Source organism: Crotalus tigris, unplaced genomic scaffold (genome assembly GCF_016545835.1).
Source record: "Crotalus tigris isolate CLP2741 ecotype Arizona unplaced genomic scaffold, ASM1654583v1 scf7180000020823.416525, whole genome shotgun sequence".
NCBI lineage: Eukaryota > Metazoa > Chordata > Lepidosauria > Squamata > Viperidae > Crotalus > Crotalus tigris.
In genome coordinates this window covers 136,790-156,835 of record NW_024098200.1, presented here as the reverse complement: position 1 = coordinate 156,835, position 20,046 = coordinate 136,790, and the positions used below count along the sequence as shown (strand labels likewise).

Below are 20,046 nucleotides of genomic sequence, written 5' to 3'. Positions count from 1 at the left end.
CCTTGAAGTAAAATGTTAAAATAAACTGCCTTACAGGAGAGAAAAAGAGCAGCTGGATTTTCAAAACAATACAATGTAGGGAGCATAAAAACTATCCTCTCTGCATTGTCCCATTTTTTTTAAAGCCCTCCCTAATGGTACACTGTATTATCCAGCTCTTATTAATTGCTTGGCTGGGTAATTGCATCCATCAGTACAGTAGGGTGTAAAAGTCAGGCCTCTCCCCAAAGATTTGTAGTCTTTTCGGCTTGTAAACAACCCAAGAGCTTTTAAACAAAGAGAAGGGGGCAGATGCACAATCACGGAGCCGGCAGCCTTTGCCGGACCGCATGGGATCAATTTCTTCAGGAATAGCCTACGTGGGGCCCAGCGTGACCTTCCCAAGGCCTGTGGGGTTTGCCTAGACACACACACACACACACACACAAGGATGGAGTCGGTGACCTTGAGCAGACATCAGATGTTCTCCTGTTTGCAATTCCTTTGTGCAAAGGTGCTTTTTTTTTTTTCTTTCCCAAAAAGGCAACTGGACCTCCTCGTTTTTTTATTTTTCTTTGAAAATGCTTCTCTTCTCATCCAAGAAGAACTGAAGAAGCTTCTTGGATGAGAAGCGAGACGTTTTTCCAAGAAAAGAAAAAAACATCAAGAAAGTCCAATTGCCTTTTAGAAAAAAAGCACCTTTGAGACAACCATGTGAGATGCAAAAACCGTAAATTTTGATACTTACAATACGAAGACAAGTCTGGTTAACAAAACAAAGGTTTATTGGAGAATAACATAAATAGAATAAAAGAGAAAGAATAGAAGAGAGGAGCGTTTGCAAACGCAGCCCCCTGGATCCTTCCCTATGGATTGGATTCCAGGAGCACACTGGCCTGGTTTCAAGATCTGCATTTTATACCCGTACAATGCATGTCACATCTAAGCAGCTCTTTCATCTTTATAGATGTACTCTGAAGTTGTACTTTGTTAACCTGACCTCTTCCGGCCATCTGCTGTTATCTTGTTTATTTGTAATTCTCACCTTGGCTCAAAATCCCCCTCTTCGATAGTAGGATTTCTACTCAAAGTGTAAGTTCCTGTGTCTGGAGGATTTTTTTAGGCAGAAAATAGTAAACATTTGGTCATTGGATTGTTACATTTGTGTTACAGTGTTACATTTGTACTAAAGAGACAGTTTCATATAATGGCATTACATTTCTACAATTATTTCTACAATTATTAAAAAAATAACTTTTATTTCCTTCAACCATGACCTGGATGACTGAGAATCTCGGTAGACTAGTGCAGGGCTAGGCAACCTTGGTTCTCTTCATGACTCGTGGACTTCAACTCCCAGAATTCCTGAGCCAGCATGGCTCAGCCTGGAAACTTCTCCATTTCTCCTCAGCATGGCTGGCTCAGGAATTCTGGGAGTTGAAGTCCACGAGTCATAAAAGAGCCAAGGTTGCCTATCCCTGGTTTAGACTGTTTTCTCCTGCACCTGCTGCACAATTCTGAGTTTTTCCACTTCCGCAATGTTAACAGGAAGCAAATATCGTTCACATGTCCCAGTCCTTGGGAGATAAGCCTCACAAGCGGAATCCTGCCGGATCACGTTCCTAGGCATCCCTTTTCTCACAAAAGCCAGTGTTGTCACTGTTTTGTCTTCAAACGTGGTCCTCAGAAATTGAGTTCACATATCTTGAAGGAGACTGACTAGGGCAGGGGTAGGCAACCTTGGCTCTTTTATGACTCGTGGACTTCAATTCCCAGAATTCCTGAGCCAGCCATGCTGAGGAGAAAGGGAGAGGTTTCCATGCTGAGCCATGCTGGCTCAGGAATTCTGGGAGTTGAAGTCCACGAGTCATAAAAAAGCCAAGGTGGCCTACCCCTGGTCTAGGGCAAGGGTCTTCAAACAAGCTGTCTTCCTAACTCAGGGGTAGGCCACCTGGCTCTTTTATGACTCGTGGACTTCAACTCCCAGAATTCCTGAGCCAGCATGGCTCCTCTCCATTCCTCCTCAGCATGGCTGGCTCAGGAATTCTGGGAGTTGAAGTCCACGAGTCATAAAAGAGCCAAGGTGGCCTACCCCTGTCCTAGTGCAATTCCTAAAGGGGGGGGGACAACCTTTTCACCTCCTCACCAGACCTGCGGGTGGGTGGGAGAAAAGATTTCAAGGTCTCCAAGCAACAGCTTTTTGCCAGGAGGATCCGAATACATGCCTTCTACCACTGCTAAAAGATCATTTCTAGGAAAGGAGCCATCTTTGCGGTTTAGATTACCTTAAAAGGCCACAGGAGAGGTGAAGGTGATATACAGCTAGTCCTTGACTTACAAGCACAATTGAGCCCTGGATTTCTGTTGCTAAGCAAGACAGACAAGTTGAGTTTTTAACCCATTTTACGACCTCTCTTGCCACAGTTGTTAAGCGAATCACTGCAATTGTTAAGTTAGTAAACACGGTTGTTAAGTGAATCTGCCTTCCCCATTGACTTTGCTTGTCAGAAGGTCACAAAAGGGGATCACCTGACCCCGGGACACTGCGACTGTCATAAACATGAGTCGGTTGCCAAGCCTTCGAATTTTGATCACGTGACCACGGGGTTGTTGCGGCGGTCGTAAGTGTGAAAAACGGTACTAGGTCACTTTTCTCAGTGCCGTTGTAACTTTGAACAGTCACTAAATGAACTGTTGTAATGGGAGGATTACCTGTATTTGATTTTGGAAACAACCGTGGAGAGTTGAGTCCAGCGACTTGGCCCCAGTGAGTTGGCCGTGGAGAGTTGTCCCCAGTAACCTGGCCCCAGTGAGTTGGCCGTGGAGAATTGTCCCCAGTAACCTGGCTCCAGTGAGTTGGCCGTGGAGAGTTGTGTCCAGTGACTTGGCCCCAGTGAGTTGGCCGTAGAGAGTTGTCCCCAGTAACCTGGCCCCAGTGAGTTGGTCGTGGAGAGTTGTGTCCAGCGACTTGGCCCCAGTGAGTTGGCCGTGGAAAGTTGCGTCAGCGACTTGGCCCCGGTGAATTGGCCGTCGAGAGTTGTCCCCAGTAACCGGGCCCCAGTGAGTTGGCCGTGGAGAGTTGTGTCCAGCGACTTGGCCCCAGTGAGTTGGCTGTGGAGAGTTGTCCTAGACCCTTTTTTGGAGTCCCTCAACTACATATAGGGAAGGGGAGGGAGAGGAAGGGAAAAAACCCTAAGATTAAAGGTTTCCATCTCTGTTTCTGCCACTATGTGAAGTTGGGACGAGAGGCAAACATTGCATTTCCTTGTCTCTCCTCATTAAGCTGGCTGTTTTGTAGGGAAGGATGTGGCTACTTTGATCCGAGCAAATATCCCCGCTGCTAATGAACATAATGTGCTTTTTAATCTTGGAGTATTTCTCCCTGACATGCAAAAGGTTGGGCTGCTTTGAATGCCGCCACTGTTGCTGCTGATTAAATGCAAAAATCAAATGTTCTTTCATACTTAGCATTTAGCTCGGGGTTCTTAACATGCGTCACCTTGGTTTACACGCCTTGGATTGAATTTGCTCATGTATTATTTGCACGGGCAGGGAGTCCTCGACTTACGACCACAGCTGGGACCAGAATTTCTGTTGCTAAGCAAAGCAGTTGTTCGGTGAGTCACGTTCAGTTTTGCAATCTCTTTGGCCACGTTCGTTAAGCGAACACCTGCGGCCGCTTAAATAAATCCTGGTGGTTTTTTTAAGCGCATTCGGTTTGACTTTGCTTGGCGGAAGGTCGTAAATGGCGATCATCACACAAGACGCTGCAGTGGTCATCAATACGTGCCGTGTGCTTGAATTTTGATCATGTGACTATGGGGATGCTGTGACGGTCGTAAATGAGAGGACTGGCTGTAATTTGCTTTTTGCAGTGCGTGTAATTTGGAGCCATTGCCAAATGGATGATCTTAAGTTGAGGATTACCAGTCTCTTTGCTTGAAGAATGAGGAGACGGCAGAAATTATAATCCCAGATTGGTGTCCCCTAAGCAAAGGGCAAAGTGTGGCTGGCTTCACCCATCCCAGGCAGAGTAGTTAACTCCAGATTAGAAATTAACAAGTCCTTGATAGGCAGCCTGGCCTTCAGACAGAGACCTTTGCTTTTAGCTATCTGAGGTAAGATAGGGGTTACCGGACCGAAATGTTTGCAGGTGGGGAAGCCCCCGGGCTAAAAAAGCAGGAGGTGGTGAGTTCTAGTCCAGCTTTACGCATGAAAGCAGTGGGTGACGTTGAATTGATCGCCAGGAGAGGATGAGTCCTAGTCCTATGTTAGGCATGAAAACCTAGGGCAGAGGTAGGCAACCTTGGCTCTTTTATGACTCGTGGACTTCAACTCCCAGAATTCCTGAGCCAGCCTGGCTCAGCTTGGAAACCTCTCCCTTTCCCCTCAGCATGGCTGGCTCAGGAATTCTGGGAGTTGAAGTCCACCAGTCATAAAAGAGCCAAGGTTCCCCATCCCTGACCTAGGGCAACCCTGGGCAAAATCACCAAGAGACGGTGCGTTCTAGTCCCACCTTAGGCATGAAAACCAGCTGGGTGACCTTGGGCCAGTCACCAGGAGGTTGTGGGTTCTAGTCCCGCCTTAGGCACGAAAGCCGACTGGGTGACTTTGGACCAGTCCCTCTCAGCCCAAGCCACATCACTGGGTTGTTGTGAGGAAAAGAGAAGGAAGACGATGTGTTGGATTGTTTTCACCACCTTCAATTATTTGTTAAAAAAAAAAAGTAAAGATGGGGGAGGGAGGGATGGATGGATGATGAAGGTAGGTAGGTAGGTAGGTAGGTAGGTAGGTAGGTAGGTAGGAAAGAAAGAAAGAAAGAAAGAAAGAAAGAAAGAAAGAAAGAAAGAAAGAAAGAAAGAGAAAGAAAGAAAGAAGTAGTAGAGGGAGGAAAGAAGGAAGGAGCAGAACATGAAGAAACAGTCATGGAGAAGTTTCTCCATCTCCCAAACCAGTAGGATCACAAGTTACCCAATGAACTGGAAGGAAATCTAGAACAGGCCAGGGAAGGACAGGGACCCACTAAATGGGATGGCTTTAAAAATGGCACATTGGAGAAAGGCAGAGTTGATCCAGTCGTTCTCTGGGGTCACCCACACCTGGGGCTGCAACGTGACTAGACAATAGTCCTCTTGACTGCCATCCCCATTGCGTTATAAACTAATTTTTCCTTTCCTCACAAGCCCTGTGGTGGACCAGGAAATGGTTGAAGCGGAAACCTCACGTACACACAAACACACCCACGCACAATCACACACCCAGGCCTGCCTAACAAGGGAGGGGAAACCCAACACAAACATTTGAGAGTCATTATCCCTGTGAAGCTGAGTCAGGTGCAAGGAGGCCATTGGTCAACTCCAGGTATTATTTTTTTTTTTGTAATTGTTTCTTAAAGGTTCCAAAAGAACACAAAAGTTCTACACCCAAGACACAGTTTAAAATCCCCGAAAAACCCTGCAAGTTCTTACTACAGGTAGTCCTCGACTTACAAGCGCAGCTGAAAACAGAATTTCTGTCGCTAAGTGAGGTGGTTCTTAAGCGAGTCGCCCCCAATTTTATGTTCTTCCTTGCCGCGGTTCTTAAGCAAATCACTCCAGTTGTTAAGTGAATCGTGCAGTCTTTAAGTGAATCTGGCTTTCCCAATTAGGATTTTGCTCGTCCAAAGCTGGCTCGGACAGTCGCAAACTACATACGTGATAAATACATGCCAGTTACCCGGCACCCACATTTTGATCATGTGACCAATGGGGATGCTGTGTGAAAAATGGTCACTTTTTTCTGTGCCGGGGTAACTTCGGTCAGTAAACGAATGGATGTAAGTTGAGGACTACCGTGTTTCCCCGAAAGTAAGGCCTACACCAGGGGTAGGCAAACTTGGCTCTTTTATGACTCGTGGACTTCAACTCCCAGAATTCCTGAGCCAGCCATGCTGAGGAGAAAGGGAGAGGTTTCCATGCTGAGTCATGCTGGCTCAGGAATTCTGGGAGTTGAAGTCCACGAGTCATAAAAGGGCCAAGGTTGCCTGCCCCTGGCCTACACCAACAATAAGCCCTAGCTTGATTTTTGGGGGTGGGCCTAATATAAGCCCTACCCCCAAAATAAGCCCTAGTTCTGGGGCGAGGCACACACCTAAAAATCAAGCTAGTGGAGGGGTGGAGCGGCAGCCAGGCCTCTCCTTGCCAGCCCACTTCTTCTTCTGAGGCTCTTCTGCAGCCAGGCCTGCAATTCTCAGTCACCGGGCTTTCCCGACGGGCCTATACAGCCAAGAACCGAGCTATGGATTCAATCCATAGGTCGGTTCTGCAAGACCTCTGCAGCTGAGGACTGAGCTATGGATTGAATCCATAGCTCGGTCCTCGGCTGTTTAGGCCTTCTGGAAAAACCTGACTGCAAAATGCAGGCCCGAATGCAGCTGCAGAATTTTGGTCCCAGAAGAAGTGGACCGCCTGGGGGGGGGGCTGTCTGTGCCAGAGGTGCAGTAAGGCCTACCCCGAAAATAAGACCTCTTTTGGAGGCAAAAAAAAAAAAATTTCCGGGAAATACGGTAGCTTTAAAAGCAAAGTCCTTGTTGCCTATTTTCACCAATGTCCTTTGTTCTACAGGTGCGGGGGAGAATCTGGAGAACACCATGGCGGCATTTCGTCAGTGAGTATATCACCACAATCGATGTGCTTAGCACAATGTTTGTCGGACCTGCCCCAATCTGATCCCTTAGGAAAGAAAAGCCTTCGACTCCATTTGGTTAACGTAAAGCAGTGGTTCTCAACCTTTTTAATGCCGCGACCCCCCCCCCAACCGGTCGTAAGTCGAGGACTACTCAACCGGTCGTAAGTCAAGGACTACTCAACTGGTGCAGCACCGTTTGCAGAATGGGACTTTTGGCGGGCTCAGCAGGGCAGAGACAGCCTAGACAATTCCTATTGGCTTTTGAAAGCCAATAGAATTAGACTCTGTTCAAGAGAGTCTATTCTATTGGCTTTCAGAAGCCAATAGAATAAAAGGGAGTAGCACAGCCAAGGAAAAGGGGGGAAAAAATGGCGGACTGCGTTGTTTGGCGACCTCCGTGAAATGGCCGTTCAACCCTAAATGGGGTCCCGACCCACAGGTTGAGAACCACTGACGTAAAGGATTCTTTTTTTTTTTTACTAAGGATGTTGGTTGCTGTAAAGTCACGCCAGCTCTGAAATCTCCCGCATTCGCTAGATACAAAACTAAGGTGTAGGTTTGCTCCCAGCTCATCCCTGTGACCTGTCCGTTTCCAGCCAGCCGAACTTCGCTAAGCTGTTTTGAGAGGTTTGGGGGTAATCCTCATATTTCTCAGGGTACTTGGCCGTGGGATGCTGCTAGAATCAGGATCTGTTATCCAGGATCTGTTCTGGGCCGTCTCACCTGTGATTCTGCCCCGCCTCCCGATCTCCTATCATGTCCACCCAAAGCTTGCTTAACCTTTTATCCTTCCTCCTTTCTTCCCTCTTTCATCCTCCCTCCCCCTTCTTCTTTCGATGGCAGGGTGCCTGTGAGGCGCCAAGTTGAACCAGGCAGAGCTGACAATGTTTTTCAAGCCTGTGGACTTCAATTCCCACAATTCCCCATCAGTCAAAACTAGGGAAGGTCCTTCCTGAAATACTTCCCGCACCCCGTTTCCTTTTATGGGCTAAGACAGTGATGGCGAACCTTTTAGAGACCGAGTGCCCAAACTGCAACGCAAAGCCCCACTTATGCATCGTCGGGTGCTGGGTGGGCGTGGCCCATTGGCTGGGTGTGGCCCATTGGCTGGGCATGGCTCATTGGCTGGGTGTGGCTCATTGGGTGGGCGTGGCTGTGGTGGTAATAGCAGACTGGGTGGGACTAAAAAGTTCAATCAATCAATTCCAACTTTGCGAGATCTTTTTTTTTCCCCACAAGAAATTGAAATTGACTGATTGATTGGACCTTTTTTTTTTTTGTACACGGCGGCGGAGGCCTAAAGCGAAAAGGTTTTATAAAACCCAGCTGAAGGCCTAGGACTGGGGTGACGGCGCATGCCCACAGAGAGGGCTCTGAGTGCCGCCTCTGGCACCCATGCCATAGGTTCACCACCACTGCTATACTGTCTCAGGCAGGTGACTGTGTAGCTCAGTGATGGTGAAACTTTTAGAGACCGAGTGCCCAAACTGCAATCCAAACCCCACGTATGCATCGTCGAGTGCTGGCTGGCTGTGGCCAATTGGGGGGGGGGTGTCCCATTGGATGGACGTGGCTGCGGTGGTAACGGCAGACTGGGTGGGACTAAAAAGATCAATCAATCAATTCCAACTTTGCAAGATCTTTTTTTTTCCCTTGAGAAGTTGTAATTGATTGATTAAACCTTTTTTTTTTTTTTTGCACACAGCGGCGGAGGCCTAAAGCGAAAAGGTTTTATAAAACCCAGCTGAAGGCCTAGGACTGGGGTGATGGCGCGCGTGCCCATAGAGAGGGCTCTGAATGCCGCCTCTGGCACCCGTGCCATGGGTTCGCCACCACGGGACTAAGATATCTCTTCTCTGACCAGAGGATTCAGCTTCCCCCCCCCTCCCGCCCGCTCTCAAGATTATTCACATACCAGTCTAGGTATGTCCTCGACTTACAACAGTTCATTTAATGACCATTTAAAGTTACGACGTCACTGAAAAAAGTGTTGGTTAACACTTAAAACCATGGCAGCATTCCCGGGGTCACGTGATCAAAATTCAGACACTTGGCAACTGGCATTTTACAGTAAGTCCTTGACTTACGACCACAGTTGAGCCAAAATTTGTGTTGATTAGCGAGACATTTGTTAAGTGAATTTTGCCCCGTTTTTACGACTTTTCTTGCCACCATTGTTAAGTGAATCACTGCACTTGTTAAATTAGCAACACGGGTTGTTAAGTGAATCTGGCTTTCCCATTGGTCACAAAAGGGGATCACGTGACCCCGGGGCACTGCAACTATCATAAATATGCCAAGCATCTGAATTTTGACCATGTGATCATGGGGAGGTTGCTGTAAGGGCTGTAAGTGCGAAAAACGGTCATAACTCACTTTTTCAGTGATGTAACTTCGAACGGTCACTAAACAAACCGTTGTAAGTTGAGGACTTCCTGTATTTATGATGGGTTGCAGGGTCCCAAGGTCATGTGATCCTCTTTGGCCACCCTCTGACAAGCAAAGTCCATGGGGAAGCCAGATTTGCTTAACAGCCCTGTTACTAACTTAACAACTGCAGTGATTCACTTAACAACGGTGGCAATTTAAAAAAAAGTCGTAAAATGGGCAAAACTCATGTAACAGCTATCTTGCTTAGCAATGGAAATTTTGGGCTAATTGCAGTCGTAAGTCAAGGACTACCGGTTCATTAGGTCTTCTCCATAGAATAGAAGAGAAGAGAAGAGAAGAGAAGAGAAGAGAAGAGAAGAGAAGAGAATAATATTAGAATAGAATAGAATAGAATAGAATAGAATAGAATAGAATAGAATAGCATAATATTAGAATAGAATAGAGAAGAATAGAATAGAATAGAAATCTGTATTGAGGATAGGATAGAATAGAATAGAAAATAGAATAGAATAGAATAGAATAGAATAGAATAGAATAATATTAGAATAGAATAGAAATAGAATAGAATAGAAATATTGATTGAGGATAGGATAGAATAGAAAATAGAATAGAATAGAATAGAATAGAATAGAATAGAATAGAATAGAATAGAATAGAATAGAATAGAATAGAATAGAATAGAATAGAATAGGTTGGAAGGGACCTTGGAGATCTTCTAGTCCAACCCCCTAACTCAGGCAGGAAACCCCATACCACCTCAAATGGTTGTCCAGTCTCTTCTTAAAAAGATCCATTCTGGAGGCAAGTTCTTCCACTGATTAATTGTTCTTACTGCCAGGAAGTTTCTTCTTGTACCTTGTTTCCTTCCTTTATTCCCATCACCCCCCTTCTGTCCCCTGGTTGGTGAATGCAATTTTTATCCTGTTTTGGAAAAGTGTTTTCCTGTTTATGGCGAGAGAAAAGCAGCGTGCGAGTTGCAACTTGCCCAAGATCATTGGTTTAAGATCAACATCTCCATAGAATAGCTCAGGAGAGGTGGATTTTCTTTCATAGGCAAACGCAAAACTGCTTTTGTCCTCTTTGTGCAACTGACCCCTCGCCTGTGTGCTGGTGGCCCAGGAGTCCTAATCGTAACTTACCCTTGGTTTTACGCACTTGTAATATTTTGCAAGAATAGGAACACTCCAGGGATAATCCCCAGATTTAAAGTGGAAAGGCAGTACCGAAATGCACTGTGCCCATTAAATAACTACATCTCAAAGCGTTTTTGTTTGGGCTTCTGAGTTATATAGATATTTTTTTGTGCTGCCGATGGAAGAGAATATTGGTAGCTCTGGGTTGAACTGTGAGGTCCTTGGTGCTCTCTGAGGTTGGTGGCTTTCTTGCAGACGTTTCATGACCCAACTAGGTAATATCAACAGTGCTAGAAGGGAGGGGAGCGTGCAAAGAGGAGGAGGAGGAGGAGGAGGAGGAGGAGGAGGAGGGGAACTGTGGGTTCCTTAGTGCTCTCTAAGCTTGGTGGTTTTCCTGCAGACGTTTCATGACCCAACTAGGTAGTGTCATCAGTGCTAGAAGGAAGTGAGGTTTGTGGAGAGGAGGAGGAGGAGTCCTGTGGGGTCCTGGGTGCTCTCTGAGCTTGGTGGTTTTCTTGCAGACATTTCATGACCCAACTAGGTAACATCATCAGTGCTAGAAGGGGGTGGGGCTGGAGAAGGAGAAGGAGGAGGAGTGTGGCCTTGGTGATCTCTTGAGCTTGGTGGTTTTCTTGCAGACATTTCATGACCCAACTAGGAAACATCTTCAGGACTAGAAGAGAATGGGGTTGGCGCTCTGTTTATATATCATGGTTTTCCCTGTCAGTGTTGGCGTTAGTGTTGTTTTCTTGGAGGTACCTTGATTATGGTTTATTGCTCAACTGTTTGTCAGAATTGGTAGTTCCTTGGTTGGTGGATTGTTTACTGCTTGATTGTCTAGTCTCGTATGGCTGAGGGATTCTGGGAGTTGAAGTCCACAAGTCATAAAAGGGCCACGTTTGAAGGCCCCTGTTCTAGAGGGAGGCCCAGTGAATAACACCTGTGTAAAGTGTCACGTATGTTGGCACAGTGAGTAACACTTGTGTAAATAGAAGGTGAGCATGCTGTCCGTTGGATGTTCCAAGGAAAAGGATCCATGCAGACTTTGTCCCTGGAGATCCTTTGCTCCACTTAAAAGGTTCCGCCTCTTTTTAAATTTTAACTTTCATTGTATGTTTTAATATTTTATGGGGCACCGCCCAGAATCCATCTGTGAAGGACATGGTTCTTTGAAAAATATGATAAACAAACAAAGCAAATGTGCCAGACACACTTTTTCTGCCTCATATACCCGCAGGAGAGATTCAATACGGATACAGGTAATCTTTTTTTGTGGCTAAGCAAGACATTTATTAGGAGAATTTTGCCTCATTTTATGACCTTCCTTGCCGCCGTTGTTAAGGGAATCGCCGCAGTTGTTCAGTTAGCCACACAGCTGTTAAGTGAATCTGCCTTCCCCATTTGACTTTGCTTGCCTGAAGGTCACAAAAGGAGGGATCATGTGACCTCGGGACACTGCGACCGTCGTAACTGTGAGTCAGTTGCCAAGTGTCCGAATTTTGATCACGTGATCTTGGGGATGCTGCAACGGTCGTGTTAAAAATGGTCATAAGTCACTTTTTCAGTGCCATTGTAACTTCAAACAGTCACTAAATGAACTGTTGTAAGTCGAGGACTACCTGTATATCTGCGATTCCACTGGATTCTTAGTATTAAGGTTGGAAGTTGTCCAAGCTTGTTTCTCCTATTCTGATTTTGACGCACCATACTGGCCTATTGCCCTTAAGAGAATGACAGAGTTGGAAGGGACCTTGGAGGTCTTCTAGTCCAACCCCTTGCTCAGGTAGGAGACCCTATACCAGGCGTAGGCAACCCAAAACACTCAAAGAGCCACTTGGACCTGTTTCCTACCGAAAACAAAACACTGGGAGCCACAAAACCCTTTTGATATCTAAAATGAAGATAACACTGCATATATCCTTTTTTACCTTTATTATAGGTGTGTGTGTGTGTATGTGTTTGTGTGTGTGTATGTATACACACACACACACACCTATAATAAAGGTAAAAAAGGATATATGAAGTGTTATCTTCATTTTAGATATCAAAAGGGTCTCTCTCTGTCTCTCTCTCTCCCTCTCTCTCTGCACTTGGTCTGCCAGTCCTCTTCCCCCACACTTTCTTTCTCTTTCTCTCTCTTTCCTCTCTCTCTCTCTCTCCCTCACCCCCACCTCTTTCTCTCTCTCTCTCTCTCTTTCTCTCTCCCCCTCTCTCCCCCTCTCTCCGATCTGCTGCTCACCTGGCAAGCTGGCTTCAAGCTGTTCTCCAACAAGCTCAGGGGTAGGCAACCTCGGCTCTTTTATGACTCGTGGACTTCAACTCCCAGAATTCCTGAGTCAGCCTAGCTGGGCTAGCTAGCTCTCTCCTGCCCTTCCTGCTTCCTGCTTCAGCTTCTTGGAGAACACCATGAGTCCACTGTCTTACACACACACACACACACAGAGAGAGAGAGAGAGAGAGAGAGAGAGAGAGAGAGAGAGAGAGAGAGAGAGAGAGAGAGAAGCAGGGAAACGCAAGTGCCCCTCTCTGTCTCTATCTCTCTCTGCAAATGGCAGAGGAGTCTGGGAGCCACAGGGGAAGGCTCAAAGAGCCGCATGCGACTCTGGAGCCGCAGGTTGCCGACCTGTGCCCTATACCATTCTAAATAAAAGGTTGTCCAGTCTCTTCTTGAAAACCTCCAGTGATGGAGCATTCACAGCTTCTGGAGGCAGGCTGTTCCACTGGTTAATTGTCCTCATTGTTAGAAAATTCCTCCTTAATTCCAGGTTGCTTCTCTCCTTGATTAGTTTCCATCCGTTGCTTCCTGTCCTGCCTTCAGGCGCCTTGGAAAATAGCTTGACTCCCTCTTCTTTGGGGCTGCCCCTGAGATATTGGAAGACTTGCTATCCTGTCCCCCCTCGTCCTTCTCTTCATTAAACGAGACATACCCAATTCCAGCAACCGTTCCTTGTATGTTTTAGCCTCCAGTCCCCTGATCATCTTTGTTGCTCTTCTCTGCATTCTTTCTAGAGTCTCAACATCTTTTTTACATCGTGGCGACCAAAACTGGATGCCGTAATTCCAGGTGTGGCCTTACCAAGGCCTTTTAAATCGGCTTCATGTGATCTTGATTAGGTTAATGCAGCCCAGGAGTGCAAGTGCAAAACAAATAAATAAACATTCTCTCAAAATCTGTAAAATGGGACTTTATGTAACAGGATCCGGCTGATTCGCTTAGAATATCTCAGTCGGATAGTTCGGTTTGCAACCTACATGGCTCACCGTTTCAATTTCTGCAAGTCCGTTGAGAACACAGTAAAAGTGGACTGGCTGTAGATTGCAACATTAACATGTGGATTTTCAGGATCAATATCGCTGTCAAAGCCCCTCTTTTCTAAGGAAATAGTTAATCTGAGTGACAAGAGTATTTTCAGCGGTAAGTCAGTTGGGGAAAACAAAATAAACCTCCAGTTTCTTTGTGAGGCAGCTGAGATTATAACGGGATTGGGTTGTTTTCTCTCTCTCTCTTTCTCCATTCATTCTTTCTTTTGTACCGGGTATTAACCGCAGAAAGTACGATCTTATTTCCAGCCCTTGGCATTGCCAATCCTTTTCCGTCTGAATGGGACTATTGAAAGCTTCTGATCACCATGGCAGCAAAATGTAGGCTCAAATACATGCCTTCTAAAGCTGCGAAAAGTTCATTTCTAGGAAGAGAGCTAGCTTACATTCGTGGTTTAGATTTCTTTAAGAAGACCCCAGGAGAGAGGAAGGTGATAACACAGCAGTGCAACGGAGTGCAAAATTCACGTTCCTAAGCAAGACAGGTAAGTGAGTTTTGACCCCGTTTTACGACCTTTCTCGCCCTGGTCGTTAAATGAATTGCTGCTGTTGTTAAGTTAGGACAGGGGTAGGCAACCTTGGCTCTTTTATGACTTGTGGACTTCAACTCCCAGAATTCCTGAGGCAGCCATGCTGAGGAGAAAGGCAGAGGTTTCCAAGCTGAGCCATGCCGGCTCAGGAATTCTGGGAGTTGAAGTCCACAAGTCATGAAGCGGCCATAGTTCCCTCATGCTGGCTCAGGAATTCTGGGAGTTGAAGTCCACAAGTCATAAAGAAGCCATAGTTCCTCCATGCTGGCTCAGGAATTCTGGGAGCTGAAGTCCACAAGTCATAAAGAGGCTATAGTTCCCTCATGCTGGCTCAGGAATTCTGGGAGTTGAAGTCCACAAGTCATAAAGAGGCCATAGTTCCCTCATGCTGGCTCAGGAATTCTGGGAATTGAAGTCCACAAGTCATAAAGAGGCCATAGTTCCCCCATGCTGGCTCAGGAATTCTGGGAGAATTCAGGTTGCCTACCCCTGAGTTAGGAAGACAGCTTGTTAAGGGAATATGGCTTCCCTGTTGATTTTGCGTGTCAGAAAGTTGCAAAAGAGGATCGTGTGAGCTTGGGACACCTGAACCGTGTCGTAAATATGAGCCAGTTGCCCAGCGTCCAGATTTGGATCACGTGACCATGGGGACGCTACAACAGTTGTTAAGTATGAACAGTGGTCATGAGTCCCTTTTTTTCAGTGCTGTTGTAAGTTTGAACAGTCACTAAAGGAATGGTTGTAACTGAAGGACCACCCATATGTCCATTTTGAACAGTTTTATAAAATCCATACCAGTATATGAAAAAAGAATCCTGATTTTTCTACATGTTTTCCTACTTAGGCTGTTCTCATTGCTGGAACTGGATATGTCTAGTTTAATGAAAAGAAGGATTAGGGGGGACATGATTGCAGTGCTCCAATATTTGAGGGGCTGCCCCAAAGAAGAGGGAGTCAAGCTATTCTCCAAAGCGCCTGAAGGCAGGACAAGAAGCAACGGATGGAAACTAATCAAGGAGAGAAGCAACCTGGAACTCGTACCACCGGTTGAAAAGCCCTGGACTAGAAGACCTCCAAGGTCCCTTCCAACTGTGTTAATTCTGTTATTCTCTTAACTCCTCTGTTATAGCTGTGCATGATCGGTCTGAATCTGAAAAGGGAAATCTTAACCGTTGTCCTCTGTTTTCAGCGCAGTCAACATGGGTACCGATATGCTGGAACTTGACTGCCATTTAACCAAGGATGAACAAGTGGTGGTTTTGCACGACAGGAATCTGAAGCGGTCGACCGGGGTGGACGTCAATATAGCCGACCTCAAATACTCAGTAAGTTGAAGTAAGCATCCTTCTCTTCCTTTTGTTTGCCAAAGACCATCAGCCAGATGAGAGACGGTACCCACAGCCTTGCCAAACTCCTAGGGCAGTGGTGGCGAACCTATGGCACGGGTGCCAGAGGCGTCACTCAGAGCCCTCTCTGTGGGCATGCGGGCTGTCGCCCCAGTCCTGGGCCTTCAGCTGGGTTTTATAAAACCTTTTCGCTTTAGGCCTCCGCCGCCGTGTGTGAAAAAAAAAAAAAAGGTTCAATCAATCAGTCAATTTCAACTTCTCGTGGGAAAAAAAAGATCTTGCAAAGTTGGAATTGATTGATTGAACTTTTTAGTCCCACCCAGTCTGCCGTTACCACCGTGGCCATGCCCACCCAATGGGCCACACCCAGCCAATGGGCCACACCCACCATGCATAAGTGGGTTTTGGGTTGCAGTTTGGGCACTCAGTCTCTAAAAGGTCTGCCATCACTGGTATAGGGTTTCCTTCCTGAGCAGGGGGTTGGACTAGATGACCTCCAAGATCCCTTCCAACTTCTTCTTCTTCTTCTCCTCCTCCTCCTCCTCCTTCTCTTCCTGACAGTTAGAACAATTAACCAGTGGAACAACCTGCCTCCAGAAGCGGTGAATGCTCCACGCCCACCCAATGGGCCACACACACCCGACACCCGACGATGCATAAGTGGGTTTTGGGTTGCAGTTTGGGCACTCGGTCTCTACAAGGTTCGCCATCACTGTCCTAGGGCTTCAGCTCCTGCCTTTAAATGTCAGTGGATAAGCATGCCCATGTGATTGAGGCTTACAATGAATAGGTGATGCGTTTGGACCAAGTTTCACAAGACGGCTAGTCCTTGACTTACAATCATTTGTTTAGTGACCGTTTGAAGGTACACTGGCACTGTTACTGAAACAAGTGACTTATGACCGCTTTTTCCACTTACAACCATTGCAGCATCCCCATAGTCACTTGGTCAAAATTCAGGCGCTTAGCAACTCGCATGTATTTATGACGGTTGTATTGTCCTAGGGCAGGGGTAGGCAACCTTGGCTCTTTTATGACTCGGGGATTTCAGCTCCCAGAATTCCTGAGCCAACCTTGGCTCTTTTATGACTCGTGGACTTCAGCTCCCAGAATTCCTGAGCCAACCTTGGCTCTTTTATAACTCGTAGACTTCAGCTCCCAGAATTCCTGAGCCAACCTTGGTTCTTTTATGACTCGTGGACTTCAACTCCCAGAATTCCTGAGCCAACCTTGGCTCTTTTATGACTCGTGGACTTCAGCTCCCAGAATTCCTGAGCCAACCTTGGCTCTTCTATGACTCGTTGACTTCAGCTCCCAGAATTCCTGAGCCAACCTTGGCTCTTTTATGACTCGTGGACTTCAACTCCCAGAATTCCTGAGCCAACCTTGGTTCTTTTATGACTCGTGGACTTCAACTCCCAGAATTCCTGAGCCAACCTTGGCTCTTTTATGACTCGTTGACTTCAGCTCCCAGAATTCCTGAGCCAACCTTGGCTCTTTTATGACTCGTGGACTTCAACTCCCAGAATTCCTGAGCCAGCCTTGGCTCTTTTATGACTCGTGGACTTCAACTCCCAGAATTCCTCAGCCCACCTTGGCTCTTTTATGACTCGTGGACTTCAACTCCCAGAATTCCTGAGCCAGCCAGGAAGTCCACAAGTCATAAAAAGGCCAAGTTTGAAGACCCCTGACCAAGAGTATAATACTTGACTGAAAATTTACATTGGCACAGAAGAAGCGAAACCACCTCTGGTTTTCCTGCTCGAAAGCTTACTTAATTAAACAATAGATTCCCGGGTCCTCACATTTACAACCGTTGCAGCATCTCCATCGTCACATGATCAAAATTGGGTGCTGGCTCAGGAATTCTGGGAGTTGAAGTCCACGAGTCATAAAAGAGCCAAGGTTGCCTACCCCTGTCCTAGGGTCATGTGGTCCTCAGTTGCCTAGTGCAGGGGTCCCCAACCCCCGGGCCATGGACCGGCACCGATTCGCAACTTGCCAGAAAATGGTCCGGATTCAAAGCCCCATCCTCAGGATGCAGGCAGCACGCAAATCCACACCCCCTCCGGTCCGCGGAAAACCCTCTCTCCACGGAATCGGTCCCTGGTGCCCAAAAGGTTGGGGGCCACTTGCTTAGTGCTCCAATTTTGATCAGCTGTCCTTGGGGATGGTTGTAAGTTGAGGTCTACCTGAACTTTTGTGGCTTATACATAGGCTTGAAAAGGAGTTAGGGTGCAGTACTGCAGGCCACTTTAGCTGACTGTGTTCAGCAGGTCAGCAGTTCAAATCTCACTGGCTCAAGGTTGACTCAGCCTTCCATCCTTCCGGGGTAGGTAAAATGAGGACCCAGATTGTTGGGGGCAATGTAAATATATATATACATTGCTTACTGGTGTACACCGCTTAGAGAGTGCTTGCACTTAAAGCGGTATATAAGTCTCATAAATAAAAATAAATTTAAAAAAATGCAAAGTGTTGAGCATCTCCTAGAGAGGACCCTCATTTGTTCTCACTAACAGGAGGGAGGCCGCCTAACGCAGTGGTGACCTTTTAGAGACCGAGTGCCCAAACTGCAACCCAAAACCCACTTATTTATCGCCGGGTGCCAGGGGGGCGTGGCCCACGGGGTGGGCGTGGCTGTGGAGGTCATGGCAGATTGGGTGGCTGTGGCCAAAGTGGGTGTGGTCACCTCAATGTTGCTCATGGGGAGGGATGCCTGTGGGGGGTGGGCAGGGTTGGGGGAGATCCAGGGAGTCTCTGGCAGGTGGAGCAGGAGGCTTGTCCTGCAGGGGGAGGTAAGGCAGGGCGGGGGTGCCATTGCCATGGGGCAAGGCAAGGGCCAGGGCGGCTGCTAGCTGACACCATCAGCCCCCGTGCACAGAGGCCAGCGAGCGTATGAGGGCCGACAGTGTCCGTCAGCAGCCACAGCCTGCTGGACCCTTGATTGGTGCAGCCCGCTGCCAGCAGTTCAAAGAAGCCACCTCTGAGCTGGATAGCAGGCTGACAGCTGAGGAGGCGATTCAGTGGGTCGTGCCCAGGAAAAGGAAAGCATGCGAGGCCAGGAGGGATGGGATGGCGGGGGGGAGGGAAACCAGCCGTGCCGAAATGCATCCGGCCACGTGGGACCTCGGCGAGTTAGCAGGCGGCTGGTTGAAGAGGGACAGTTGCCATCTCCGGGGCATGGCATGCGTGCCCACAGAGAGGGCTCTGAGTGCCGCCTCTGGCACGCGTGCCATAAAGTTCGCCACCACTGGCCTACGGTTTTCCCCCTCGTTTCTTCAGCTTAAAGGACCTTTCTTGGGGTTTTTTTTGTGTTTTTTTTTTAATTGATCAAATGAAAAAGACCGAAATGTTGTCTTAATTTCAGTTTTGAGGGATCGCTTAAAAATATTACAGGTGGTCCTTGACTTAGGCCAAAATTTCCGTGGGTAAGCACGGTAGTTTTGTCAACTGTCGAGTTGGCATTTCCAGAAAAAAGAAACTCCTGGCACATGATTTTTATTGAGAGCAGGGGTCTTCAAACTTGGCCCGTTTATGACTTGTGGACTTCAACTCCCAGAATTCCTCAGCCAGGCACGCGTGCCTGGCTGAGGAATTCTGGGAGTTGAAGTCCACAAGTCATAAACGGGCTAAGTTTGAAGACCCCTGACCAAGAGTATAATACTTTACTGAAAATTTACACTGGCACAGAAGCAGCGAAACCAGCTCTGGTTTTACCGCTCGAAAGCTTACTTCATTAAACAATAGATTCCCTGGTCCTCACAGTTACAACCATTACAGCATCTCCATCGTCACATGTTCAAAATTGAACGCTTGGCAACTGACTGGTATTCATGAGAGTTGCAGTATCCTGGGTCATGGGATCCCCGTTTGCAACCTCCGACAAAGTTGCTGGGGGAAGCCAGATTCGCTTAACAACCCTGTGATTCGCTTAACAACCGCAGCAAAAAAAGGTCATAAAATTGGTACCTTAACAACCTCCTCACTTAGCAACGGAAGTTCCTGTCCCAATTGTGATCCTACGTCAAGGACTACCTCTATAAGCACTTATTGTGATTCCGTGCCAGCCTGTGCTCCCAACAGCGGAGTCTGAGGAATCTGAGGAGGAGGTGGAGGAGGCATTTGAAGGGCCATCGGGGGCAGAGGGAGGCTCTGATGAATTACAGGACTCACGGTTTGATGCAGAGCCTGGGCCCTCCAGTCGTGTTCCTGATGAAGCTCAGCTGTGTGAGGAGAATGAGTCAGACTCGGAGGACTCACACCTGATGGACTTGCTAATTGATGCTCGCACACGCCGTCAATTAGCGAGAGTAAATCAGCAGCAGTCAATACGGCAACTCCAGAGTAAAAGGAGAAGGCAATGAGAGGCAACGCCTTGGGACTGCTGTATAAAAAGAGGAGGTGTGGGCGATGCTGGTTGCTGAAGGCAACCGTTTGCAAAGTGCTTCTTGGAATCCTGGTCTGTTCGTCTTGCTTGTGACTACTCTTCTGTTTGCATTGTGTTTCCTGTGGATTATTTCCTTCCTTTGGACTTGAGTTTTGCTGTTTGTGTTTTGGACTATTTGGCAGGTTTGTCACCCATATTAAAAGGGATTTGTTTTGTTTTAAAGTCTCCAGCCTATTTTATCAACAGGGGTTTGGTCCTTGTGCCTTTAACAAGGACGGCAATAGGCTGGG

The 20,046-nt window shown here is 47.2% G+C and overlaps 1 protein-coding gene across 3 annotated transcripts in view; it reads left to right on the top strand.

The window, feature by feature from the left end:
• GDPD1 (glycerophosphodiester phosphodiesterase domain containing 1) overlaps positions 1-20,046 on the top strand; it is a 42,661-nt gene that overhangs the window by 6,746 nt on the left and 15,869 nt on the right. For all 3 annotated transcript variants that reach the window (XM_039368554.1, XM_039368556.1, XM_039368557.1), the window contains exons 2-3: positions 6,582-6,624; positions 15,210-15,345. In XM_039368554.1, the coding sequence (XP_039224488.1) occupies positions 6,582-6,624; positions 15,210-15,345 (179 nt within the window). The remainder of the gene's footprint in view (positions 1-6,581; positions 6,625-15,209; positions 15,346-20,046) is intronic.